General features: G+C 32.5%; 2 protein-coding genes across 2 annotated transcripts; both read right to left on the reverse strand.

The window, feature by feature from the left end:
- Positions 1–233: 233 nt before the first annotated feature.
- LOC124822151 (rRNA processing protein-like protein) lies at positions 234–2617 on the reverse strand. Its single transcript, XM_088095660.1, has 2 exons — positions 2509–2617; positions 234–1312 (listed from the first exon to the last, which is right to left on the reverse strand). Exon 2 carries the CDS (start codon positions 1305–1307, stop codon positions 438–440), a length of 870 nt encoding a protein of 289 aa, XP_087951786.1. The 5' UTR covers positions 1308–1312; positions 2509–2617; the 3' UTR covers positions 234–437.
- Positions 2618–9196: 6579 nt separating this feature from the next.
- Positions 9197–17820, reverse strand: MIRO1 (MIRO-related GTP-ase 1). Its single transcript, XM_047302181.2, has 15 exons — positions 17660–17820; positions 17338–17577; positions 16640–16772; positions 16220–16369; positions 15938–16114; positions 15532–15780; positions 15341–15409; positions 15171–15226; positions 12836–12917; positions 12335–12546; positions 12183–12252; positions 11914–12026; positions 11171–11321; positions 10623–10809; positions 9197–9605 (listed from the first exon to the last, which is right to left on the reverse strand). Exons 2-15 carry the CDS (start codon positions 17553–17555, stop codon positions 9532–9534), a joined length of 1941 nt encoding a protein of 646 aa, XP_047158137.1. The 5' UTR covers positions 17556–17577; positions 17660–17820; the 3' UTR covers positions 9197–9531.
- Between the last annotated feature and the right edge of the window lie 9143 nt (positions 17821–26963).

The raw sequence follows: 26963 nt of genomic DNA on the forward strand, positions 1-26963 counted from the left end.
TGAATACCGACTGTTAAATACTCTATTAAACTCGCAAAACCCGAAATAAAGTTCGACAACCTAACTCCAGGCTAACCTTGCTCAATGAATGAAGTCAATAGGCATGGAATCCATATGGTAGGTAGGATATCCTTAGTTTCTGACATTAACAGGAATGAGTATCTAAAACAAAATAAATAAATAGACAAACAAAACAGTACACCAAATATGTCTACTCTGGTTAACTCAATAACTACAACATAAAGAAACTAATCATTTAGCAAAACGTCAAAAAGATTGAAGTAGAAATTTTTAAGAATCTTTAGTTGTCGATAAAGCTTATCAAGTTAACATAAATGCATCCAAAATGTAAAATTAAAGTAGATGAAAATTCCTAGGTTTCGGTCATTGGCTCGTCCGAGACATCACTTCCTCAATACAACAAAAAAACATTGCATTTACCTCTTTCTCTTCTTGTTTACAGCAACAGCACCCTTATTGAATTTACCATAATTATTCGTGGTCTCAGCTGTATTCTGCTTTTTCAACCCCTTTTTGCCTCCAAAACCAAATCTAGAGTTCTTGACATCTCTTTTCTTTTGTTTATTTCCTTTACCAAAGGCTTGTTTTGCCTTACCTCCTGTCCGATCCCCTGGAGCCACTCCTGGCCTTTTCTTATTTGACCTCTCAAATACTTTTCCATCCTCAAAGTCAAAAGCCTTATCTGCATCATCGCCATTGTCAGCAAACCCACTTTGTTGCCTCTGCTTCCTCCATTTCTTAACAGATTCTATATCTTGCTTTTTCTGCTTAGCCCTTTCTTTTAGTTTCTGAGCCTGAATCTCTTTAGCCAATCTCTTGGCCTCCCTGGCCTTTCTTCTCTCTTCAGCCTCTTCCATCTTTCGTTTCTCTGATAATAGCCTACCTTTAACCTTTTGCATGTGGACATCTGTCTTTACCATTTCAGCATAATAGTCTGCAGGTCTCAGAAAAGGTAGACCCATTGACTGAAGTTTCTCAAAGGCCTGCCTAGTTCCCTCCAATGCCTGTGTGTAAAATGCAAGTTCTCGCGCCAAATCATCATTGACATCTACTTCTTGCTCTTGATCAACATCAATGGATAATTTGTGTATCCAGTCCACATTCTCAGGCCAACTGATATCTCCAAGTTTATCTAATAGAGCATCTCTCTTATATACTGCATTTTTTGATGGTTCAGCTAATTTCACATCTTCTTCCTGTTCTGATTCAGACGATGACATTTCTTCACCCATATCTTCATTTTCATTCTCAATCATTGTATCTTCATTTTCCGATGGCATCGCCATTAAACCTATACAAGCATTTAAAAAGGAAAAGAAAGTTCGCATTATACCAACACAGTGTAGTTAGCATTTATAAGCAAAACAGAACATCATTTCAGATTTAAGGGACATAGATTTCACAATAATTTATAACCAAAACTCAATTTGGCACCAATCCCTAGGATCAATGGGCCAAATAAACCATATTTCGGAAGTAATGCTATAAGCAGACCCTTAATATAATCAGCATAATTACATACATGATAACATAAATAACTCGCATAACACAATATCAACAATAACAAAAACAAATAATAACAGTCATATTGGGTCAAGAAAGGAAATTAAAGCTCATATTCTTTTAATAGAGGAAAAGCCCAATGTTGAGTAAAATAGAGGTAGTAAAAGATATTCCAAAATTTTACATTAATCCAAAATGCCCTGTTGACTTAACATTAATCCGCTTTCACCGGCCTCCCACAACACAACTACTAAAATACTTCACAACTTTGTTTTACATTAGAAATAGAAATATAAGAATGAACATGGTAACACAAGGCGCAAGAGGATGAGAGAAACACTAGTCCCTAGCATACAATGGCTTAATTCATGAACAGTGCACCAATTGTACAGAGGGCCGTAGTGTGCAGGTGGGATGAATTAAATTTTAGTAAAGAACCAAATGGAGTAAAGCAGCAGATTTTCAATAATAAAATCTCAATCAAGAATTCAGAACAAAACTTCATTGAAAAGCTGATCAAGAGAGAAGAACTGATGAGCTTCCTTCAAACTCCAAAACTAAAATTCAGTAATCGCAAGCCCTGTCCCCTCAAAAGAGAGGCAAGAACAGCGCCACTTTTGCTCCCTCTCCCCCAAAACCTGAACTTTACTCACTCTCACTTAGTCTAGAATGACAAAGGATAATGACAAAAAAACAAATAGAATTAAATAAGTGTAACCTTAATCTTGCGTTTTGAATAGAAAACACGTATAGGATTGTGCTTTTGATCATTTAACCAGAAAAAAAAAAAAAAAAATAAACATGAGGGTTGGGGAAAACCACTCTAACTTCGCCACTGTTTGGTAACAATCTGGAAAACAGAAATACGTTGAAAATAAAGAAAATTAAAAAATAAAAACACAACACATCCAATCCAGCGCAGAACATCGAAAGAAAAAAGTGAGGCTTGCGAAGTGAAATCAGAATCAGAAAGTGAAAACAAACCTAACGATGCTGTGAGGGAGATTGCGACGGCGGAGAAACTGGCCGAACGCAAAGTTGAAGGGTTTTAGTTTAGGGTTTAGGACTAAAGTTGTGAATCAATTTTTTTTTCTTTTAAATACTCTGCGAGTTTGAAGAAAAAAAAGAAAAAAAAAACACTCGGGTCGGGTCAACCTTAACTAGGCTCCGACCAGGCTTATTTTTGTAGTATATGGATCCGGTTAACGTGTTCCTTCAGATTTTCCTTCTTTGGACCAACTACTAAATATTTCTATATTATAAATTTAGATTTAAATGTTTTTTTATTCTGAAACATAATTATATTCAATTTTCTTCTTCTGCATTTTTTTATTTATTTTTAACTCTTTTGGTATAACCTTTTTTTAGCTTCTACAAGATATAAACCCTCTATTTTTAGTTCTTATCAAATATTTAAAAAATAATTTTGAATAAAATATTATAAATCCTTCTTACGGTAACAAAAATAAATAAAGAAATACCTTTTTCATATAATAATTATTAACACACAAAAAATATTAATAAATTTATAATAATATTTGTAAAAGGTAATTAAAAAATAAATAATATTTATAAATGTATCATAAGTAATTTTTTGTTGTATACAGTTAATTAAGTTTAAAATAACAATCATCTAAAGATAAAATAGTAAGGATTTATGCACATCACAAAAATAGATAAAAAGGAGAAGTATTATAGTTAATACAAATACAAAGTTAAATATTATAATAACTACTAAAATAAAAATTACTATGGAAAAAATTAAAAAAACTAAATATTTTTTGTTAATTTTATAATGTTATAATTATAGATCAAATGGGCTTGACCTTATGGGACAAGGAAGGGTATAAACATCACCATGTGATTTGCAAAAGCAACTACTAGGAATGGAGATGTTCCTAGCTGAATCATCCAAAGAAAAAATGTCAGGGATGGAACAATATCTGTGGGACTAAGCCTTCATAAAGTAACTAGATAATTAATTGTATTGCATAACATTGATTAAGTTTATTTAGCTCTTTGTTGACTGGAACAACGATTGCATGTATGAATATGTACTGTTTATTGTAGTCATTCATTTCCATCACAGATTTCAATGGATAACACAACCTTGGGTCTAGTGTCTATCTCACTCTATCTATAACAAAAAGTCATAGTTTACTTTTTTTTTTTTTTTTGCATAACTATTATTCTAATATTTACCTATATCTAAATTTGTGAAAACAAAAGTCCTAGTAATTTGAATATCTACTAATCCTTGTGAATATGATAAGTCTCATTTGGTTATATTATAAGTGAATACATATATGTTAAAACTAAACCCATCATTATTGTGTTGTGTGTGTGAACAATAATCACTTATGTCATCTAAATTTATCAAAATTAAAAAATAATGGTTCCTAAACTTTTCAAATCAATCATTTAGAGATTGTTTGAAACCATAGAGAGAGTAATGTAACTTATAAACAAAATCAGACTCTCCCTAAGTAACAAACCAAGGAGATTTTTCATGTAGACTACAACATCAAAGATCTCTTTAGAAATTAGCTAAAATTACTATGCTTCAACAACTCACTCAAGTATATTTTGTTAACTTTGAAAAAGATTATCTGATCTATACGATTATGCGTTTTATACAATTCCAAATAAAGTTACCCTAACCAAGGATGGAAAATAATATTAAATATGAAGATATGTTGTAAGAGAAAAAAAAGCATATAATGTATGCATGAAACACATTTAATGTATCTTCTACATTCAAGTTTATGAGATTCAAGGAAGATCATGGAGTTGAAGTTACTTAATGGCTAAATAACAATTTGCATATTATTGAAACATTATTGAAATTTATTTTATGCCCTAAAAAGCTTTGTAAAAACAATACAATGTTCATTAGCAAACTAGTAAAGCGCTTAAACCTTTTATATCTTAAAAGACATTATTCTCCACAGTGAATAACGCTTTGATTATTTTAGATTACTTTTTTAGATTTTTTTCATAATTAAGAGTGACAATTTAAAAGAATACTCGATCGATTAATTAAGAGTGGTTATATTTCAAAATAATACTCGAGTTTTTAATTAAAAATAACTAAACATTTAAAAAAATACTTCATTGACTAAAAATAGCTATGTTTAAAAAAAATATACAAGTTAGGTAAGAATGAGTATGTTATTTTATTGTGACCCTTTGTCAGAACCCTTAAAAAATCTTGTGTGAGTGGAAGCCAAGTGTTAGTGAAAATCAGAAAGGGGAAGACAGATGTGGGTAGCAGAGTGGCCGATCGTGCCACTTTTTCTGTATGCACCCTTCATCTTCAACCTTCTGATTTCTTCATTTTCTCCTCCTTTACTCTACAATCTTCTTTTTCTCTCTAAGAATTCTTATCTTTTTCTTCCTCCGATCGTCATTCAGGCAGCACCTAAACGATCTTGGTGTCAAGCTCTCTCTTTTAAACTGATCAAGTGGTTGTTTGGAAGTGGTAAGTTAAACCCCTTCGTCCTTTTAGAATTTATGTATTTTTCTGTTACATGCAAGCACTGTTCAGCTTGCATGTATTCATCAAACTCTCCTTTGAATCGAGTTTCTGTCTTTGATTTTATGATGGATTCTTCTTCACCGAGCAGAGGTTTGTATGAGGGTATAAAGGTTCTGACAGTGTAGGCAATATTGTAGAAGCATAGCAGTTTCTGGGTTTCGAGATAAGGGAAGCTTGTATAATTTAATTATGATTCTCTGTTTTGAATGGTTGTATGATTGAATGATACTTTGTTTGATTTTGATGGATATGAAATATTAGTGTTATTGCATGTTCGGTTGTATGTATTGAAGATTTATAAATGGTATAAACTAGGTAGAAATATGGTTTGATTCTGAGTCTGCAGTATTCTGTGAAATTCTGTAATTGTCGCCGATAGTCTTTCTAGACCGTTGGGTTTTTTCTTGGGCATTCGGTCTGGACTGGATTCTTCTTTTGTAGAGAATTTCAGTTACTGACCGATTGGTTTTCTATTTAAACTTCGTAATCAGCTTAGTTGAGATATTCTATAATATTTAAAGTCGATCTCAGTAGTGCTCAGTCTTGAACCAAGCGCTCGATCTCAGTAGTGCTCGGTCTTGAACCAAGCGCTCGATCTTATTAGTGTTCGGTCTTGAATCAAGCGCTCGGTCTCAGTAGTGCTCAGTCTTGAACCAAGTGCTCGGTCTTAGTAGTATATTCCGTAAAATATATGTAGTAGGTATTAAGAGTGTTAGGCCAAGCTCAATAGTGTTCGGCTCGAGTTTGTAGTATTAGGTTTAAACTCTGAGGTCTATAATAAAAGCTTTCATCATTTTCGGTTAGGTTTAATGATATGTATTCTATAGTATTCCGTAAATTATTGGAATTCTGTCTAGTAAAGACCTTTCGGTCTTGTTTTATGGATAAGTGAAAGACCGCTCGGTCTTACGCTAAGCGTTCGGTTAGGATTAATAAAAAAAATTATTCTCTTGTTCAGTCTTACTTCTAAGATGGAGGTTATTTCTTGCAGTTCTATTCTAAGATGGGATCTTGTTTTCTTGGTTCAATTTGAATGTATTGATGATGGAGTATGATGATATTTAAAATGTGATATGAATGGAATATTATGGATATGAAAGAGTATTCAAAGGAGGAATATCTCATGGTTGGTTATTGGAATGGTAGAGTATGAATGTGGTTATGCTTAGCTGACGTTTATCCTGATATTCTGTGATTACTCATTCTCAAGTAGAGAGGAGTAAGTCATGTGTGAGAATGGCAGGAGCTCTTAGTCCATAAGGTGAACTTGGGCAGAACGGACTAACCTCGGGTGGCAGCTGATGAGGGCATCCCAGCTACTACATCACCCGGGTGCACAAACGTCGTAGCTACACAGAATTCATACAGTCAGGACAATCAGAGTAAAGTGGTCAGTCATTGCATGCATTACTGTATGGTTATGGATGGAAATGTATGATTCGTTGTTGCATGATTGACCTATTGATTTATCTCAGATTTATGTGAATTATATGTTTTACTGAATTAATTAAATTACATAAGCTTACCCTATTTTCCTGTCATGTCATGTTATCCGTCCGGTTATCCTTCCTGTTGCAATGATCATCCTGTGGATGTGAGCAGAAGGGGACGAGTGTTTGCTGGAAGAGGCTCTGGAAGAAGTGGAAGTAAAAGTTGAACCATAGGACCGTTCGGTCGTTAGAGTAGTTCTATTTTATGCATCCGATCAGTATAAGCTTAGTTTTGAAATCATTCGGTTTAGTCTACTGTTTTGTAAAGTTTAAACTTTGTAGTATTGTTGTAAAGCCGTTCGGCCATAAACATACCTCTTTTCTCTCTGAACTGTAATATTATTAATTGTGAATATTTTATGATATGGTTGTATAGTGTATTTTTGGGATGTTACACCCTTCAACAACCTAATTTCACTTTAAACATTCAACAACAAATATTGAATAGTATGACAGTAATTTGAAATTTTTTTGAATAAATATTTTAATAGTATATTAGAAATTAAATGTGACTTGTTTTGAAATACTTTTATTGGAAAAGTTTTTAAATAATATTTAAAATATGAAAAATGAACTTCTTTAAAATTATTAATAGGATTTATTTTTGTAATAGAAAACTTCTATATACCAGGAGATTTTTAATCCAAAAGTCATTCTTATAACTTCAAAATAAGTTTTATAAGATATTTCTATTACATAAAACTCCTATGACATAAAACTATGAACTACAAAGATAACAATTTATTTTTAAATTTAAAAACTTGAAGCATAAATAAAAAAACATTTAATTGTGAATTTCATTAGAAATTTGTATTAAAAAGTATAATAAAGTCTTACAAAGTAAAAATAGTAAGATGCACCGAAAGTACCATAAAACTTTATATTATAACATTTGTTTAGAATAAAAAATAGCTTCAAAAGTCTTAAAAACTGATCCTAAAATCTAATAATTTAATATTACAAAAGTAAGAAGGTAAATTAATAATATGAAAAATTATTCTTAGAGTGGTAAAAAAGAAACACAATAGAAAAGTTGAATTATTTGTATATAATTTAAAACCACTCATGTTTACCTATTTTTAAAAACACAATTTCATAGTTAAAATTTAGTAATTAATTTAAAACTTATAATAAAAATTATAAAAATCATTTTAGTTTATGTGTGATTTCTAATTAATTCCATTTTTCTTCACAAGTATTTATTGACAAATTTATTCAAACTAAGTAATTGTTAAAGAAGAAACAAACTGAAAAAGCTTCAAATGCAGGAAGTGTTCAATCGAAGGGTTATTAAGATATTGAGTTATAGAGTGAAGGTGTCTTCCCTTGTCCTTGTATGGCAGGATTACATATTCTTTAGCTAGATTGTGGGATTACTCGATTATATCTGTATGGGAAATATACATATGAGATTGTAGGAGCGGTTACAATCGGTGAGGTAGAGTACAAGAGTGTGACTGATTTTTTCCACTGTGGTGTTTATGGTATGCTGATGCTCATGGTGTTTTTCATTACTGAGATAGTAATGATGATGGTGTATCTATGATGATGATCATAGTGGTTGAGATGCTCCAAGTGATGTTATGTGATAGCGGTGTTACTATAAGAGTATAGTAAGAATTAGCATAGGTGTTAAGGAATGGATGGACCAAGAGTCTATGTGAGATGTTAGTAATGACATCAAGAATCGAGTAATTGATTTGATTGAATTGTTATGTTAGAAGATTAGAAATCCTATTGTTTTACAATTATGTATAAAGTGTTTGATTATTGCTGATTTAAGCACTATGTTTATATCATATTATTATTATTGTATTACAATCTTACCCCATTATATCATATTATTATTATTGTATTACAATCTTACCCCATACATTTTGTGTGCATGTGAATGAAATGATCGTATAATGTGTGATGTTTAAGACATGATAAATTCAAGAGATGACGAAGAACAAACTTGAAATTTTATTTACAGTTATTATTTTTTAACTTTGAAACAATGTAATTGAAGTCATTTTATTTCTTTCCTTATTTTTATTAGACACTTATTTTTATTAGACAAATGTTTTAAAACTATTATGTTTTATACATTTCTGCATTATATTAAAATTAAAATTTTTACCGTATTTGAATAATTCGTTACACCTTGAAATTTGGAACGTTACATATAAAAATAACCTCAATCGTATAAAAAATAATAGTTCCAAAACAGTTGTCCAATAAAAATAACGAAAAAACAAAATAACTTTAATTACATTATCTCAAAGTTCAAAAATAATAACGATAAATAAAATCCCAAATATTAGCCTTGAAATTGACAAAACCCGAGAAAGGTCATTCTTTGGTTCACAACTCATTATAATAAGTCAAACTTTAGAAATTTGAAAGGCATAAACTACATTCACCTTTTAATGGTAAGTCTACTTACCTCCTTAATTAATTTTCCCCCGTTTGAATGATTATTAAAAAATTCAACCAAACTATTTATATTTATATGGTAACTTCTTTTACATCTAATTTTTATTGTAACCGTTTTTACACTATAAATGTATATACTGTGAACGATCATTACACTGAATATAACCATGATTTTTAGAATATTTGACAGAACCTGAAAAGGACTATTGTTGGTTCATACCGCACGGAAAGAAAAATAAATCTATAATCCATACTTCAACACAGGATGCTTTCATTTTTTTCATAGTTTCCAGTGCTTCCATTATTGTGTACGTTACTACCACGAAGCCCCTAATAAATAAAAAAGAAACACACCGTAATTTGTAGAAAAAAAACGCTAAATTCCACCTTGGCAAATAAAAATTGAAGATAGCCATTTCATAAAAAGTAAAGTAAAAATAGCAAACTCTACAACAGGTGGCATAAAAAAGCCAACTGAATGTTGAACTTGACATATCTAACCAGGAGCAGGTTGTATTGATAAAGGTAAATGGACAATGATCCACTCACAAAACCTGTCCTTCAACCAGACGCGTTCTTCCTCGCAGAATATACCCTGTAAGCTGCCAGCCCAACTACGACCACTGCAGCTCCAACTGCAGCATGATGAGTGATGCAAAATCATTAAATGTTGAAACAAATGGAGGAAGCATATAATCTAAAGATGATTGCTTGCTTATCAAATCAAAGCTCAAAATAAAGTATATTCCACTTCTTTGTTTATAAAAGCTTCAATAACACACCAAAACGAAAATTGTCATAACAAGCTGAAACCAGAATCACAAAAACCCGAAAGGAGCTCCAAAGATAGGAGCTTGTAATGTAGGATTCAGCGACTCCTTAACTACCATTGATTTTGATGATTCATCTGTTAATTCATCCCTAAATTCCAAGCAAAATCTACCCGACAAGAAACCGCTTAAGCAAGAAGCACAACGAGATGAAAAAAATGAATAAATAATAAATAAATTATAGTACTGATAATGGAAAACTCCGATGCTCACAGTGTCTACCATTTCATTCTGTTCAATGATAATAATTCATTGCCAAACTAATCCCAAAATTCCGAGCAACATCCAACCAACAAGAGACAAACAAAGTAAAGGACCAACTCAGGTGAAAAAAGGAAAGAAAAAAGGAAAATAATAATACTTTAAAAATAAAACAGTTAAGAGACAATACAAGCTTACGTAATTATATGAGAACATAGGGAAATTACAACGAACAACTACACAACCACCCGGACCAACATAACCTAAATTGATAAGAATATATTTATATTGATAGGAAGCTACGTGCGCTACAACGCTCACCAAAAAACTATAATAAAAAGCAATTATACTCTTCATTCATTGATTGATAATGGTACAGAGGAGTGCATTCATTACCTAAAATGTGCCGATAAGTGAATAATGTTAGGACATTAATTTTAGGACATTAAACTAAAAACTAAATAATATTCTAATTATATCCAATAAAATTCTATAACCATATAATATTCTTTCTTGTGGGCCACCCTTTCGCTTTTCTTTTAGTTAGGAAACAATATTGAAGTTCAAACAACCTTAAGACATACTGTACGGAATAAGCTAGTCAACCTGAAGCTGACATACCTGAAACAGTTATTAGAGATCGATTAATAAGCCTGTGGTACTGCTTGCGGCTTCTTCCAGCTTCAGTTTCTGGAATGCTTAAATGAGGATGCTCAGCAGCGGTTACAATCTTGCGGAACAGACCATTGAAATCGCCTAACTTGACACTGATGGGTATAGGAGCCTCAACTCCCATATCTTGACTAACCTACAAAACACATTTACATGTCAAAAGTGGCATTGCAGTTGACAAATCTAGTGCTTTAAAATTTCTCAGCAAGAAGCACACCTATCACAATTACACATGCTACGATAAAAAGAAAAAAAAACATTTACTTGATAATCTGTTCAAACACTCGTGACTATGCTTATCCATCCATTACTTATATAATTGTTGCCCATAAATACAAAAGTTATTCACTTAAATTATTGATGATCAAAGGATACATATACAAAAGCCTATTTGGCATTTATGTTACTTTTCATATTCCCCTCAAAAGTTTCTTGTCTAATAATTATGTATAGTAATATGCACACAATAATGCAAACGAACAAGTCAATAAAAATACCCTAGTGGACTCCTGGATAGCCATTGGAAATGAATCCAGATCATCTTTAGCTGCAACTATCAGGCAGGGCACCTCAAAGCCGGTATCTTCTCCATGACTAGCAATTTCAACCAGGAGTTCAGATGATGTTCTCCAGGAGGATTCATCAGACCTGAAATGAACATCTAGTCAGCTATATATACATTTTTTTCAGGCATGAAATGAGTTGTCCTCACCACCTGATCACAAAATGATAATTAATTATAAATACAGTTGACGAGTTGCCATTTTAAACAGTGATCTTCTAATGCATAAAATGCAAATCTTGAGCACTAACTTCTAAGTTGTTTAAAACTTGTTTGAAAGTCGCACATGTTAATCTAAAACGGATCACCCAGAAATTACTTCCTTTTCAATATACAATCTCTTTCACGAAGTCATCCAAATGCACAGCAGATTTATTAGAAGCGCTTACGAATTTTGATGCTGAAATATAGTATATAAGCTAAAAATATCAAGCATACTACACAATCAATTAAAACATGAATTTTCACAGCAACATGTAATGCCAAAACTCTTTGAGGCCTCTTCTAAATAAGTTATTTAAAAGTGAAATGTATCCTCTACTGATGCATATACTAAAAGAGAACAGGAAATAGATGTGTAGATCAATGGAACTTCACAAAAGTGACCTAAATATTTTTCATACTAACAAAGTTTATCCATGACTTTGATCATATAATGATCTCTGATATTAAAGTCACCTATCATGGACAAAAACTGCAATGTCACATGATGCCAAAGACTCCTTATTGGACAGGAGCTTCCTAACTCCATCTTCTGGTATCTCTCTCAGCACAAGATATTTTTTGTTTTCCTGAAAAAGATATACTTTACTAAGAGATAAAACAAAAGCTCAGATTTATAAAATGAATAAATAGAAGCAGGGGCAGGTACTGAAACAGATGAGAAAGATAGTTTTTTTGCCCTGTAAGTAGCAGCTATTGAAAAATGTCAACCAGGTATCACTTACCATAGAAACATCAACTACATTTACACCATAACGATCTTCATTGGTTGGATTGTAACCTTCAGAATATGGCCTACATTATTGATTCAACAAGGTATAAGGTGTTGGAAATTATAATATCAATAAGCTTAAAGGTAACACAAAAAAGGAAAAACCTTCCAATAAAAGAATTCAATAATGCAGATTTCCCAGCCTTCCTAGGCCCAAAAACAAAGCACTGCAAAACGTTTCTGTCTGAATGTTGCTTCTTGCGATCCAAACGCCGCCTCCTTGTGACACGGATAGCAGATGATGGATCACCAGGATAACCAATGTAAATCAGATTCTCCATACTAAAAGTTGGGTTTAGAAGTGTCATAAGTGACCACTGTAAAGAAAAAATTAAAATTTTGTTAAAACAATCAACAATCAATGTCAATGCAAATAAAATGCTATCAGCAATTGTAAGACACACACACACACACCCCAGATATACAGTTATAGAATACATATTTAAATTATATAAATTAACGGAACATGTAACCACAATGGAGCAAGTAAAACTATGCAACCTTGATTCATGAGTGATAAAACTCTTAAGAGCAGCCAACAATTTTCTAAAACTAACATTCAACAATATGCAGGGTAGACCGATAAAGATAAAAACACTTGCTCACCTCTGACAAAAATGCATCCAGTGATAGTCCTCCAAATGCATTTCTTTCTGCAGCATCTTCATATGGAATTCCAGTCCAAGGACTGCAAATCAAAACAATAAAATATCATATATAACACTGGAATACTTCCAAGTCCAATTTCTATCAAGACTCCTGACCTGGTTTACCTGATAACACAAGCTGTTTTGAACAGCATTTTTATTAAGGTTAAGTTATCTAACCTGACTGTTGACTGTTACGAGGTAAAATAACAGGTTTCAAGATCAAATTCACAGGAAGGACATTTAAAGGAGAAAATTTAAATCAAACTTAACCCATTGGGATAACAGAAATAGACAGTGCATCAGGTGGACTCCAAAGAGGGTTCATGGTTAAGAAGATAAGAAATTGAAAACCAAATCATACTATGAACAATTTAGAAGTCTTCAAAAGTTCTGAACTAAATCAAGAAAATTTAGATAAAACTCTAACCATTAGGACAACACAAATATAGAGTGGATCAGGTAGACTCCAAAGAGGGTTCAGTGTTGAGAACATAAGAAATTTATAACAGAACAATACTATGAACAATTCAGAAATCTTCAAATGTCAAACCTTAAGGCGACAGAATAACCTTCAAAAATTAAACAACCAAGCTAGACAGAACTACAAGCTCGGATGTATAACAAACTAATGCTGAAAAAGCCAAAATGATGGCAATCCATTATTGAAAAGAGCATGCAACTTCATACTATAGTAGGTCTAGACACTTCAAGAAAAATGTCATCAATAATGAATAACTACCACTGGCAGAAACCAACACACATATGTCGAAAGAAAAAAAAAACAAATATATTTAAAAACAACATAATAACAACCTAAAACTTATAGCATTTATACAAGTCTCGTAACTACATGATAGTCATCAGTATAATCTTAAACATAATTCACACAAAAACTAATATCTCATTTCTGTCATTTTCTTTGAGTTGAGGAATGTTTATGTTGGAATACTTTAATTCGCCAGAATAGGCTAACTTATCTTTTGTTCAACTATGGGAAGGCTAAAAAGCTGTCTGTATCTACCCATTGTATCTCTAATAACGTAAGAACTCATACACACATACAAATAAGCTGAGAGATAATATTCTCTGAAACATCATTGCTCGTGTTTTCATTCCCAAATTAGTATCAAGGAAGGTATTCAGTTTGTCACTGTCCGTTGAGAAAACTGCCACTTGCCACTGCATACGATCATTCCTTTTCCCAAACTTTACAATTTAATCGTGATAAATATATTAATTATTTATTGAAAAATATAACAGTTAATTCAAATAAAATAGATTAATTTATCAGAAATAATAGTCTCAATTTTAATGCCAATTTTATCCAAATTAAATGGATATGGATTTAATCTAATTTAAACGTAAATTTAAAAATAGACTAAATAAATCCAAATTCACTTGATCCAATTAAATGAATCTGAAATACAGCCCAATCTATTTCATCGAATTTGAATTGGATATGGACTGGGTTTTTAAAAATACTTCATAAAGGCATACAAATACTTCATCTAGAAATCATATATCACATCATATAGTCTATACATACCAATCATCATAATTTCTCAAAACATAATAATTATGTCATTATATGGATTGTCTTGTTAACAAAGGAGACTACCAAATATTTGGTAGCTCTCCTTGCTTGTTTTTCTGTTTGTTTCTTAATACTATATTACTCTAAAGTGTGGCCCGACTAAGGAAAACTGTAGTTTGTGCACCAGTCAACTTCCAAGGAAAAGCCCCACATGGTAGGTGGGGGTTGAACATAGCTCAGGTGGACAAGGGGAACTCAATATTAAAATCTTATAAGTATATATCTTGTAACTTTTACTCTTCGTTGATAGAAAGCATATCCTGATCTGATTTGCTTAGATCTGATATAATTTGAAAGAGAGCTCTAGTACAACATTGATTCGACTAAAATGTTATGTTTCAGAAAAAAAAAAATTCTTATCATATTGTATAAATGTATCCTAAGGTTCAGAATATTATAAATAGAAAATATATCATGCTAATTCAAAAACCTAAGAAGACTCAAACTTTTCAGTACTTAAGGTTGCAGAAGCATAATACGGTTCCAGGTTGCTAAATTTACCTAAGGATACAATTTAACCACACTTGTGATCAGTTCTGCATCTTAGGTAAGTAACAGATCATAGCATGTGTAAATTTGAAAAAATAACAAAATATGATTAATTCCGCATCACAGTGCTCCATTACCAATTCAAGAAGAAACCAATGCAAAATAATCTATTATGGAACGGCAGATAATATGACAAAAAGCAATCTACCTTTCAGGGGCAGTAGAAAACAATTCTTCAAGTTCACGAGGTCGTAACATCCCATCCTGGGGTAACAAAAAAATATTTCCCAAAATAAAAATAGACTTAGGCAAGTTACTACTTGCAACTTGCATCATAATAGAATCATCGGTGAAAATAATTGAAAAGAATTAACATACCCTATCACCATCAAATGCATCAAAAATTGCCTTTAAAAATTCAATCGCTTCATTTGTCAGCTCCACACTCTGCAGACATTAAAGTCAATCTTAATCAAAAGAAGATAAAAAATACCCAGTCATCCACAAATTGATTTCAGACAGGTAGAACAAATAAAAACCAGTGTCACAATTCATCTCCAAAGAAATACCTGATCAGGGGCAAGTTTTACAGGTGGAATTAGATCGTCAGCAAGTTTGATATCATCATTATATCCAAACTTCCTTAGCACAGTCCATGTTGTCTCAAGACGCCCTTTTTCTATGAAAAGGGCATGAAGAAATAGGAATCCAGTCAAAGTAAGCCCACGTTCATTCACCCCTTCAGACATTTTTTCTTGTACAACCTTCTTTACACCCACAATTTCAGATGGTTGCAAAGGGGCGTTGAAACATTTAACCTGTTGAATGTTTTGATAGCTTTTTCACAATTCAAATATATAACTATCTTGTCATAACATAACGCAAAAATGCTAATAAGGTGGCAGACTATTATACTTGATAATAAATGACTCAATTTTTTTGCTTAATATTGTCATCTTAAAAGGGGAATCCAACCTGAAAGTCATTCAGTTCAGCATCACTAAGGGCACCATCTCTGTCATGGTCACAGAGGATAAAAATCCGCTTCAAGGCTCGCACACATCTAGGCTTTAGGGTTTGCGACTCTTGATCAAATAATGGAGCTGTTGGATGAAGAACGGCCTTTTGTGCATAGTAGAAAACTTCGGGGACCTTCAATAAGGAAATTTAATAGGCAATGCATGAAACGAAATCCAAATACAATTAATCAGCAACTTAATAATATGATGTCAAACCAATGGTTGGTGTAAAAGATACCTGAATATGCCTACATGCTGAACACTCAATACAAGTTTCAATCTCTCGAAATTGTTGCATTATGGGCGACATCACCTGTTCTAAGCTCACCTGCTGATTTTCATCCCTCAAATCAAGCTTACAACCAACTACTATAACTGGAACTTTCACCTGTTCATTAAATTCAAATATCAACATCCATGCATACATACACCAAAACTGAATAGACAAATATATTATGTGAATACGATTAAGCTGTGAAATGAAAAGATGTATGCAAGCATGTACAAGTTATGTTCTTTTCACACAAGAAAATAACATATCTGGTTTGAACAATATGCAATAATCTAGTTGGGTCATTCCCCATCCATTCTTTATGAATATTTACTTCTCGCCTCCCTTTTTCCTCTAAACTTCTAAGACGATAAAAAAGATCGGGACCTCTAATTTGCGAAGATGTGGAAGCCAAAATGCACTCAGACTTTCAAGTGTCTCAGGTCGATCACATGCATATGTAAGGACTACTGTGTCAGCTCGCTGCAATTCTTCAGCAACTTTATCACTATGCTCAGAACTGCAATAACAACAACAATACAAAAAACAAATAATAGAATGAACCAATGAAGACATTCAGACTTAGGATCGACATCAACTCAACAATAAATCAATTGTGCATGTTTTGCTGGAAACTACTTTGAGAAATAATTACTTCTTTTTTTATTTCGCTGGCCAATGTAAAAAAAGATATTAATATTTTCAAACAAACTGAACTCAAGACAAACCTATAAGCATAAGAGTGCATTTATTTGGTTCATTACAATATAGCTCTTCGGTTTCAAGGAAGAAAATACAACAAAATACTACCAAAAGGTTTAAAAATTTTAACGACGAAAAAACATCCAATTAAAACAATAACAACAAAACCTAGCGCCGCTAATCAAGCCGTTCCACTTCAACCAGATGTTATAAGGCCTATGAATCTTAAATTAAAAAGAGAAAGCATAACTTCAATCATCTCTATATGACTTTCGGCTCTTAACTGGAGAAAGAATAAAACGAATCACACACAGGCTAACCCAATCCAAAACCGCGTCACACTTTACTTGAAATAAAATCTGACAAACAAAAAGGGAACGTACCGAGAGGAGGTGTCGATGATGGTGATAGGTACTCGATCCGGATAGAGATCTTCCGGCAAACGTGTGGGAGGCAAAACCGGCGGCACATTCACTGGAAAATTATCCGCCGCCGCGGTGATGATGAGGCTGGATTTTCCGGAGCCTTGGTCTCCAGCGACGACGATACGAACTCCGGTGCGGCTGTGAGGATTGACTGTTCCAGAAGAGGGTTTTGCCATGGGTGATGGGAGCAGCAAGAGTCTAATATGGAGAAGGGAAAGAGTGAGAGATTGGCGTTGGAGTGAAAACAAAAACCCTAAGGAAGGAAAGTATGGTGGTGTACCCTAGAGTAGACGGTGCTTGTAGGTGGCCACTTCTTCAGCGGTTAATATTTGTAACACCTTTACTTTTCTTGCACCGCAGAATACTGTACCACACTACCAACAGAATTGGCCTTTTCCATAAACGACTGTCGTCTAATAACTTTGTAGTCCTTCTACGCTAACTCTATCGGCCCTCTTCTCTCAACCCAGCTTCTAAATACTATTTTGTATAACTATTTTTGAAATAATCTTTTAATTAAATTGTTTTTATTTTTGCATAGTTTTTTATTCCAAATTAATCGCATAATCTTTACACTCAAAATAATGACCAAAAACAAACTCCAAAGTAAATATAAATATTCGCAATAGTAAATCTTTTTATTTTTCCACACAATCTTTACAACAAAAAATTCTCATTATTTTGATAAAAATATAAATTGGTAAGAACTAATGTATAAAACCTTTCAACTGTAGAGTATCCAATATAATCATTCCATTTTGAAGTCAACATGATTTTCACAGTATCTTTCAAAATATACTATCTTTTTTAATGTAAAATATAAATCATATAATTATTTTAGGGTTAAATATGTTTTTTGTTATCACACGAATTTGGTTTTAGTTCCTACTCGAAATTTTGATGGTTTTTAATCCTTATAGTTTTGAAACTCTTACTATTAGTCCTTAAAATTATACGACATTAACTTTTAGTAGATGTGGCAAACAGCGAGGCCACGTATGATGTCAGCTTGTCTCTTCACTCTTTATCACGTTGCTTTTCTTTTTTATCTGGCCAATAAGAACCTGACACGTGTCACTCCCCATTCCACCCCAAACTAGGGTTTGCCAGATTGGGGAAACTTGCCCCTGCACCTCCGCCACGATTTTGCTCTTCTATCTTACGCCGTCATAAGCCAAGAACGCGGAAGGGTTGCTCTCTTGCAGGTAGCAAATGGAGTTTCTGCTGTGTTTTTGGATTTGCAGGTCTGTTGCAGGTGATGGGGATGACAGTGATGACGCGAGGGAGGATGTCGCGACTTGCAAGGATTTTGCACGTTGAAGGTGGCGCTGATGGAGGATGGCGTCGTTGTAGGGGAGCTTGCGAGATGAAGGCGCGATGGCGGAGAGGCTTAGGCGATTTAGGGTTCGTCGCAGCACTCGCGATTTGGGATTTCGCTTGGCCATGGTTCTCGATTGGTCGGAGCGAACTCGGTGTGCATCTTCTGGCACGGTGCGATTTGCGATTAGGGTTGCTCGCGTTTTCTGGTTTTGTCTGAGTTTCAGGTGATTCTGGGAAAGCCATGGATGCTCGCGTTTTCTGGAATGCCATGGAGCAGGTGTTGACAGCACGAAACAGTAGACGTTTCTGCTTCGCCGAAATGGGGATGATAACCCCTACTTTTGGACCACGCCGAATCAGAGGAAGGGGAGACCAGTCCTCACAACTCTAACCAGTTGTCGAGGACGGCATCGGCAGTGACCATCCTGGTTTGTGGCTCGCAGAGGCTGGGCTCTCTCAGGCGGTGATTAGCGGAGGAATGAGAGAGCTTCTCTCGCGCGCGGAGAAAAGGCAAGGAGGGAGAAATCGACGTCGCGACCGACAATGGCCCCAGTGGCGATTGGTGTTGCCGGCGACGCCTTGGACTGAGCGGAAGGTCCGACACGGTGGCTGGTCTGGTGGAGGCTGGGCTCTGCTAGAGAAGACGAACGAAGTTCTCAAGCACAAACAACGTGGCAGAGAGTGAAGAAGCAAGCTAGCATAAGACGTAGCCTCGCCATTTGTCACATCTACTAAAAGTTAACGCTTTTAAGGAATAGTAAGAGTTTTAAAACTATAAGGACTAAAAACCATCAAAACTTTGAGTAGAGACTAAACTCAAAATTGTGTAATACTTAAGAGACAAAAAACACATTTAATCCTTTATTTTATAATATATATATTACTTATCCAACCCAACAATTATACTAAATAATATAATTCAAATTATTGACTAAATAATATTAAAAGAGATATTTGTTAATTTCGTTATCATATATAAATAAAAAAAGATATATAGTCAAATCTTATAGTTTGATTAAATGATATATTAATATTATAAATATACTTTATATCATATATCAAATATATATATATATATATGATTAATTTAATTAAAGGGTTAAATATGTTTTTAGTCCCTAAACTATTGGTCGTTTCTGGTTTTCGTCCCTCTTTCAAAGTAAGGTACAATTTGGTCCTCATTCTTTTCGAAACGTTCGTTTTAGTCATCGAAATTTTGGTTTTAGTCCTCATTTGTTGCTAAATGAGGACCAAATTTTTAAACAGTGTTTAGTTTTCGAGGACTAAAACGAACGTTTCGAAAAGAATGAGGACCAAATTGTACCTTACTTTGAAAGAGGGACGAAAATCAGAAACGACTAATAGTTTAGGGACTAAAAACATATTTAACCCTTAATTACATGATACATTATTACTATTTTATCACACGTACAAGAAGTTTTTATTATTTATTAATATCATCTATTTTATAAGAGACTTCATGACCCATAAACATTACCCATAAACATTATAAATATACGTGATATTTTTTCATAAGCTATGATTCAATTCATATTCAATATATTATTTATATACATCACATCACAATGTTTTCTTGTTTATCTGAGCATCATATGGATGTGCGATATATATTCTTTTTATTCTAATATCAGAAGTATTTAAGTTATATCTTGAATATTATTTTCTGTATAAAGGTCTATGTTCGGGTAATATATATATATATATATATATATATATATATATATATAATTGTTTTCTTTGTATCTAGTTTTACTGCAGTGTGTAAAGTTAGTTCTACTTTTTAAAAAAATTTCAATTTCATCTACACTAGTATAATTTGCTTCAATCAATTCTCTTTTCTTAATTTTATAGAAATGGAGTTAATTATGTACTGACATGGCAAAAAAATCAGTCACTTTTTTCTCTATGTGACTGTCATGGACCGTTAGGATTTCTGATTTGGAAAAAGATTGAAAATGATGACGTGGCAAAATGTGGTGACAACTCAGCTTAATTTGATGACTCTGCATCTGCCACATTAATTAATAATTCCACCTTACTACATTAATTAATGACTCCACCTCACAGTCACATAATTTAATCCCGTTAACCTAATTTAATAGCAGAGATGCAATTGCAATGGTTTTTCACTTTTAAACACCCAATTGAGGAAGAAAAAATATAAGAAATAGACTTATTTGAAAAAATCCAACCTAAATAGAGACTATCAAAATTATTAAACCTATAAATTATTTATTTCATGATCTGGATCAAGGAAAGTGAGAATATAAATTTATTTTATGCTTACATTACTGCATCAAAAGAAATTATATCATAACTTTCCAATAAATTTAGACTTAGTAATAAGTAATTAGCCTAACCATTTTAACTAACCATTTTAACAAATGTATAAATTTAAAAAATAATCAAAAGTATTTTATTTTAAATTAATGAATAGTGAAAATATAAATAAAATAATTAATATATTTAAAACATTATTTTTTATAAATAACTACTAAAAAAAATAAAAACTTATAAAAAATTCTTGTATAAATAAAACTATTTCCATATTATAATTACCATAATTACTTTAAGGTTTAATAACCTATTTTGTCTCTACTTTTACTGAATAATTCAATTTTATTTTCATTTTAAAAGTGTTTAAAATTAGTCATGACTTATTAAATTTTTGCATCAACTTCGGTGGAACGATGTTAACTTTTTTTTTTTTTTTCTGTGTGCAAAAGCAATTTTTTGTCAGTATTTTGCAGCATAAAATAATTACTTTGTTAGTTTTGAATTTACTTTTCAAGACAACATCTCTGTCTCTGTTTTACCAACAATCAACACACTTCGCAACCTCATAGCTCTCCCTCCCTCTTCAGTTTCCACTACATTTTTCATCACCTCTTCCCTTCTAACTCTCCTCCTCACCGAGTCAACTCAGCCTCCTCATTCCTGCGACTCCTTCTCCAACTCACCCTACTATGCATTCTACAACACCAAGCTTCCCAGCCCCCAAAGAGTAAAAGACCTAGTCTCGAGACTAACCCTCGACAAGAACAACGTTGTGAGGAACCGAATGTGGTCCTTCCTGAATCAAGTATTTTCTCAAGGAACCCCCGACCAAATATTCAGTAATAATGCAGAACATAGGAGGTTTCTTGTAAGCTGCAACAAACTGCATAACCAATACATATAATGTTTTAATTAGTTTCTTTATTATATTCACCGGTTGAAAACTTTACACACAAAGCTTTGTCTTCTCTATTAAAAAGTAACTCTTATATTAGCCTGCCATTCGTATGATAGTCCACAATGCCACATATCTACTTCAAAGAAAATGAATTCACCTGCTAAAACACCTTTTGCTCGGGGCAAGCAGTATTTTCTACATAATTTCCTTTTACTAATAATTGATTCAACTTTTCACAAAATTTCACACTACACCAAAAGTCTTCAGACGAAGGCACAACACCCTCGGTATTCAAATCACATGTCCCCATTTATTTGTCTCTTTTTATTTCCCTCCAATTAAAAACTAACATTTCTACAACAACCACACAAAAAAACACACTAACAACCTGAGAGAAGGTCAATGACGTGACATTTTTCGATTAGCAAGAGAGAGAAGGAGTACCACTGTACCACCACATCATAGAGTGGTTAGGCGTATACACGATTTTTTCTATCTATAACATCTCACAATACTTGCACCTCTAAACCAGACAAAAGGGTGATGAGGGAGGGAAATATTATATACTCTTTTAATCACTGAGAAAAAAATGGTAAAGGGAATAATGCTGATGAAAGAACATTAACGTCGTGTTCACTTCAAGGGAAAAGTTTGTTTACGAGTAAAAGCGAGCGCTAATTTGCGAGATATTTGTTGTTTGTTTACACTGATTTGCGAGGAAAGAAATGTGTTGATTTGCGAGATGAGAGTGTTTTAACAATCTCGTATATATATGGAGGAGATTTGCGCTGATTTATGTTCAAATGACATATTTGCCCATTGATACTTGTAAAATACCACGACAATATATTAAGCTTTTAAATCTTATTCGATTCCACCCCGATTTACGTTCAAAGAACTGGGTTGATTGATGATGAAAAAGAAGCTTCATGTTGAGGAGGTTGATGGATGAAGATGAAGAAACCTTGAAGCAGCCATTGAAGAAGAGTTTGATGTTCTTCAGGGCCGTGTATTCGGTTCTACAAATGGGGTATCCGGTTCTAGTGGTGAGAAAATCCACATCTTGTTGTATTCGGTTCCATCTCAAGTGTATCTGGTTCCACTACTTTGAACAAATTTCACACAATGCGTATTTGATTCCTCCCGTGTTGTATTCGATTCCAGCTCTCATGGGATTTCAAGAATGCCTCGTGTTCGGTGTTGGAGGCGGCACAAAAAGTGGATATGGTGGTGTTAGAGGTGAAGTTGGTAATGGCGGTGGGGTTGGAGATGGTACAGGAAGCAGTGTTGGAGATGGTACAGGAAGCGGTGTTGGAGGTGGAGTTGATAATGGCGGCAGCGTTGGAGGTGGTATGGGAAGTGGTGTTGGAGGTGGACACAAAGATGGAGTTAGAGGTGCTGGAACCGGAGGTGGTGTTGTTGGTGGTAAAGGAGGAGGTGTAGGAGGTGGTGCTGATGGGGTTTAGGAGGAGGTAGTGGAGCTGAAGGAGGAGCTAATGGTATCGGAGGAGAACCTGGTGGCGGACATGGTGGTGATGTCGGAGGAGGAAGTGGTGGGGTTGGAGGAGGTGGAGGATGGGTAGAAAGGGAAGGTGCCTATTGATGTATGAATGGTATGGGGATAAGTATTGGGGTGTTGTGCATGGATTGGCTGGGATTATACATGTGCTGATGGATATGGAGTTGAAGCCAGATGAAGTTGAGGACGTTAAGGGAACTCTGAAATACATGATAAGCAATCGATTTTCCAGTGGAAACTATCCCGCTAGAGAAGATGATAGGAAGAGTGATGTTCTTGTGCATTGGTTAAATTTATTGTATATATTAATTATAGATGTGAAATAATACATCAAATACTATATATTACTCATTATAATAATAATATTTTCAAACATTTACAAAATGAAAGAATTCAACCAAATTACATAATATATTAACAACAAAGGTCAAAAGATAAATAAAAATTATAATAAATCAATTTATAATTATGGAGCCATCATCTAATATCGGGCTACTTAATGGCTTTAATTTTAAGTTGAAACCTTCAATCATGATTCCTTTTGATGGTTGGAACTATCTTTTACATCTCTTGAAACATTTGATATGTCATTTTCAGTTGTCTTGTAATTCTGTCTCATAGTATCCCATTAAGCTAAATATGAATACGAAATATCACTTGGAAACTTATCCTACTATCATTCACACATTCAATGCATTCCATTAAATATGAATACCTTCTAAATTATTAGACTCAAAGTGAAAAATCATCTTAAAATATAAACGAGAGGACATTATCTAATGTTTCAGTTAGGAATCGAATTCAACTATTTACTATGTTATATATGTCATAAAAGTTTGAATGCTCACTTTTGTCATAGTTCATTCTAAATATCTGTTTATTCACTCAAACTTAAAAATTATTTTTAAAAAGTATTTTAATGTCAAAATAAATAAAAAATCAACAGTTCTGATAATTAATATATATTAAATACAATCACATACTTATTATTCTTTAAATTTATTATTTCATTATTGTTTCCACTGTTGACTTAATGTTTATAGAAGTTCATGACAATTTTTTAATTATTGAATTCTACAAGTTAACTTTTGATTATCTTATCACAGAGCGTTCATACATATCTAGTAAATGTGTATTATATATTATGTAGTTATGTTAGAATGAATTTTGTTTTTCTTAAACTAATATCAATAGTGCGAAATAACACTCTTTTAATAACTTTGGGTACGCATCTCCTCTTAATATATTATAGTTTATTTCATAACATAGTTAAAGATATTGAGTACATATTTTCTCACGTTATTTCATATTATAAAATAGATTAATGATTCAAATTGTATTACCTATATGGAACAAAAATTAAATATGTTTTTAATCCTGGAATTATTGTCTATCTATATTTAATATTTAATATAGTTTGAGTTATTAAATTTTAAAAATAATAAATATAGTGATGAAAAGTTGAAGTTATTCGTGGAATATGGATATAAACTATTTCTATTGAGCCATCTTGAATCATTATGGAGCTTCTAGTAGAGTGTGAATAATTTAAACTTTATATTTTGGATAGTATAAGATTTATTTTGATCATGTATTCTGAACCGAGTAATAGAGGATTTCTAGACCACTTGGATCAACAAATGTCAAGGCCCATTATTAACCTAAAGTGGACGTCCATGAGCTTATGTTAATAACGTGGTCAAAGTTTTAACCTAGCTTGGTAAACAAGAGTGTGTAGGACATTTCCATGTGAGAGTGGTCGTGTGTCATGCTCACATTGGACAAGTTTTCTCATAGTTATTAGCCAGATTCCACTCTAGGAACAGAGAGGATTATCCATAAACAGTGACTACATGTCCTCCTCCTATTGGAAAGAAATTTTGTCTTTGTCTCTAAGTCAGGTCAAGGTAGTGTTTTTAGAATTTTGCTTCTACATTTTAGAGACACACTTAGTCTATAAATAAATGTGTCTCTACCCTTGTATTCTTACTTTGAAATTATTAATGAAATGCTGCCAAAATATTAAGTCTTTCTATTAGTCTCTAAAATCAACGCTGGAGCATCCCATAGTTTTTTCTAATCACCTTTCTTGAAGAGTTGACCTAACCTCTTTAAGAGCATCTTCCACTCAAATTCTTTTACCATACACAACATCACAAGTCACGAGCCTTCACCTAAAATCATCAATAGCTTCTGCACCATCTCACCTTTAGACTATCACCATAGCTTGTGTTCTAGTTTTGGCCTAACTTAACTAAAAGGCTGCTATCATATAGTCATTAAAATCTAGAGTTAAATTTAATGAACATGTGTCGTTTCATGCTTATATTTAACTTGTTTACAACATTTAATACTTTATAATTCAAATGTTAGTATATATCTAACATAATTTAACATATGAAAAAGTTAATCTCATTAAATTAAAAATACTGTATCAATTTATTTTTAAAATTTTAAAAATCAAAATATTTCAAAAATTTTAAATATAAATAAATTATTATTTTATATCTTAAGTTTAAGGACTATAAATATATATTTAATCATATAATCACGTTTGACTTATTCAACCATGTAAATTAGATTGAATCAAAAGCAAAAGAAAAACTATTAACAAAAGAGAAAATTTACTTTTTAATATTTTTACTTCGTATATCTTAATTGATATTCCCAAATAAATCATGTGTTTATGATTTGTGTGTATGTATGAATAAATTTTAAAATGGCATAAATGTTGCACATTTATAATTGTATGAGAAATATAAAAAAATAATAAAAAATAATTTATGTCTTATAAATGTTATGCTGAAAAAGAAAATAAATATATTACTAATGTAATAAGATTTAATCTATAAAAATTAAAAATATTTATTTTCAAAGGAATTATCAAATTATATTAATCTTCCAAAAATATATAGAAATCGCTGTTCATGCTAAAAAAATAAACACAACTATAACATAACATTAAGATACAAACAAAATTTAAAAAGTAAAGCTGATAATTTTGAACTTACCTTGATTCTGAAAATTATTTTCGGTTTTTGTTATCTCTTCATTTCTGAAAATTAACATAAAGAGTACCAAGATTATAATTAAAAGGAAGACCAATGGTATTTGTAGAAGAAATCATCAAGAATTAGAATATCATCACTCGATTTACTCTATACCTTATTTGGACATATAATCAACGGATAAAAAAGCACAATAGTAAAATTTTAAATAAGATACATCTTCTTCCCACACCTTCATAAATTTCTCCTTGCACCCCATAAAAAAATTATTTTTATTTTTTAAAATTGTATAATTTAATTTGAAAGTTAAAAATGACTTTCATATTATGTACTCTAAAAGTAAAAAATAAATTCCAAAAATCAAGAGGGTTAAAAAGAAAAAAGGCTTCCGAATTACATAGCTTGAAACTAAAATATAATATTCAAATTGTATAATTTAAAAACCAAATAACTTTCAAATCTTAGGATCTAAAAGTTCTTTCAAGAAAACAATAGCTTGCAGAATGAACATTCATGAGTATTTTTTACTTTAAAATTATAC

Source organism: Vigna umbellata, chromosome 8 (genome assembly GCF_029865625.1).
Source record: "Vigna umbellata cultivar VRB3 chromosome 8, Vumbellata_1.0, whole genome shotgun sequence".
Lineage (NCBI taxonomy): Eukaryota > Viridiplantae > Streptophyta > Magnoliopsida > Fabales > Fabaceae > Vigna > Vigna umbellata.

What these genes read in the sequence shown, in the direction of transcription:
- LOC124822151 (XM_088095660.1), bottom strand. Translation starts at nt 1,307, where the DNA reads ATGGCGATGCCATCGGAAAATGAAGATACAATGATTGAGAATGAAAAT.
- MIRO1 (XM_047302181.2), bottom strand. Translation starts at nt 17,555, where the DNA reads ATGGCAAAACCCTCTTCTGGAACAGTCAATCCTCACAGCCGCACCGGA. An exon ending in ATCATCGACACCTCCTCTCG is followed by an intron (nt 16,773 to 17,337) that starts GTACGTTCCCTT and finishes TTGTTATTGCAG; the next exon opens with TTCTGAGCATAGTGATAAAG. An exon ending in TAAAACTTGCCCCTGATCAG is followed by an intron (nt 15,410 to 15,531) that starts GTATTTCTTTGG and finishes TAATGTCTGCAG; the next exon opens with AGTGTGGAGCTGACAAATGA.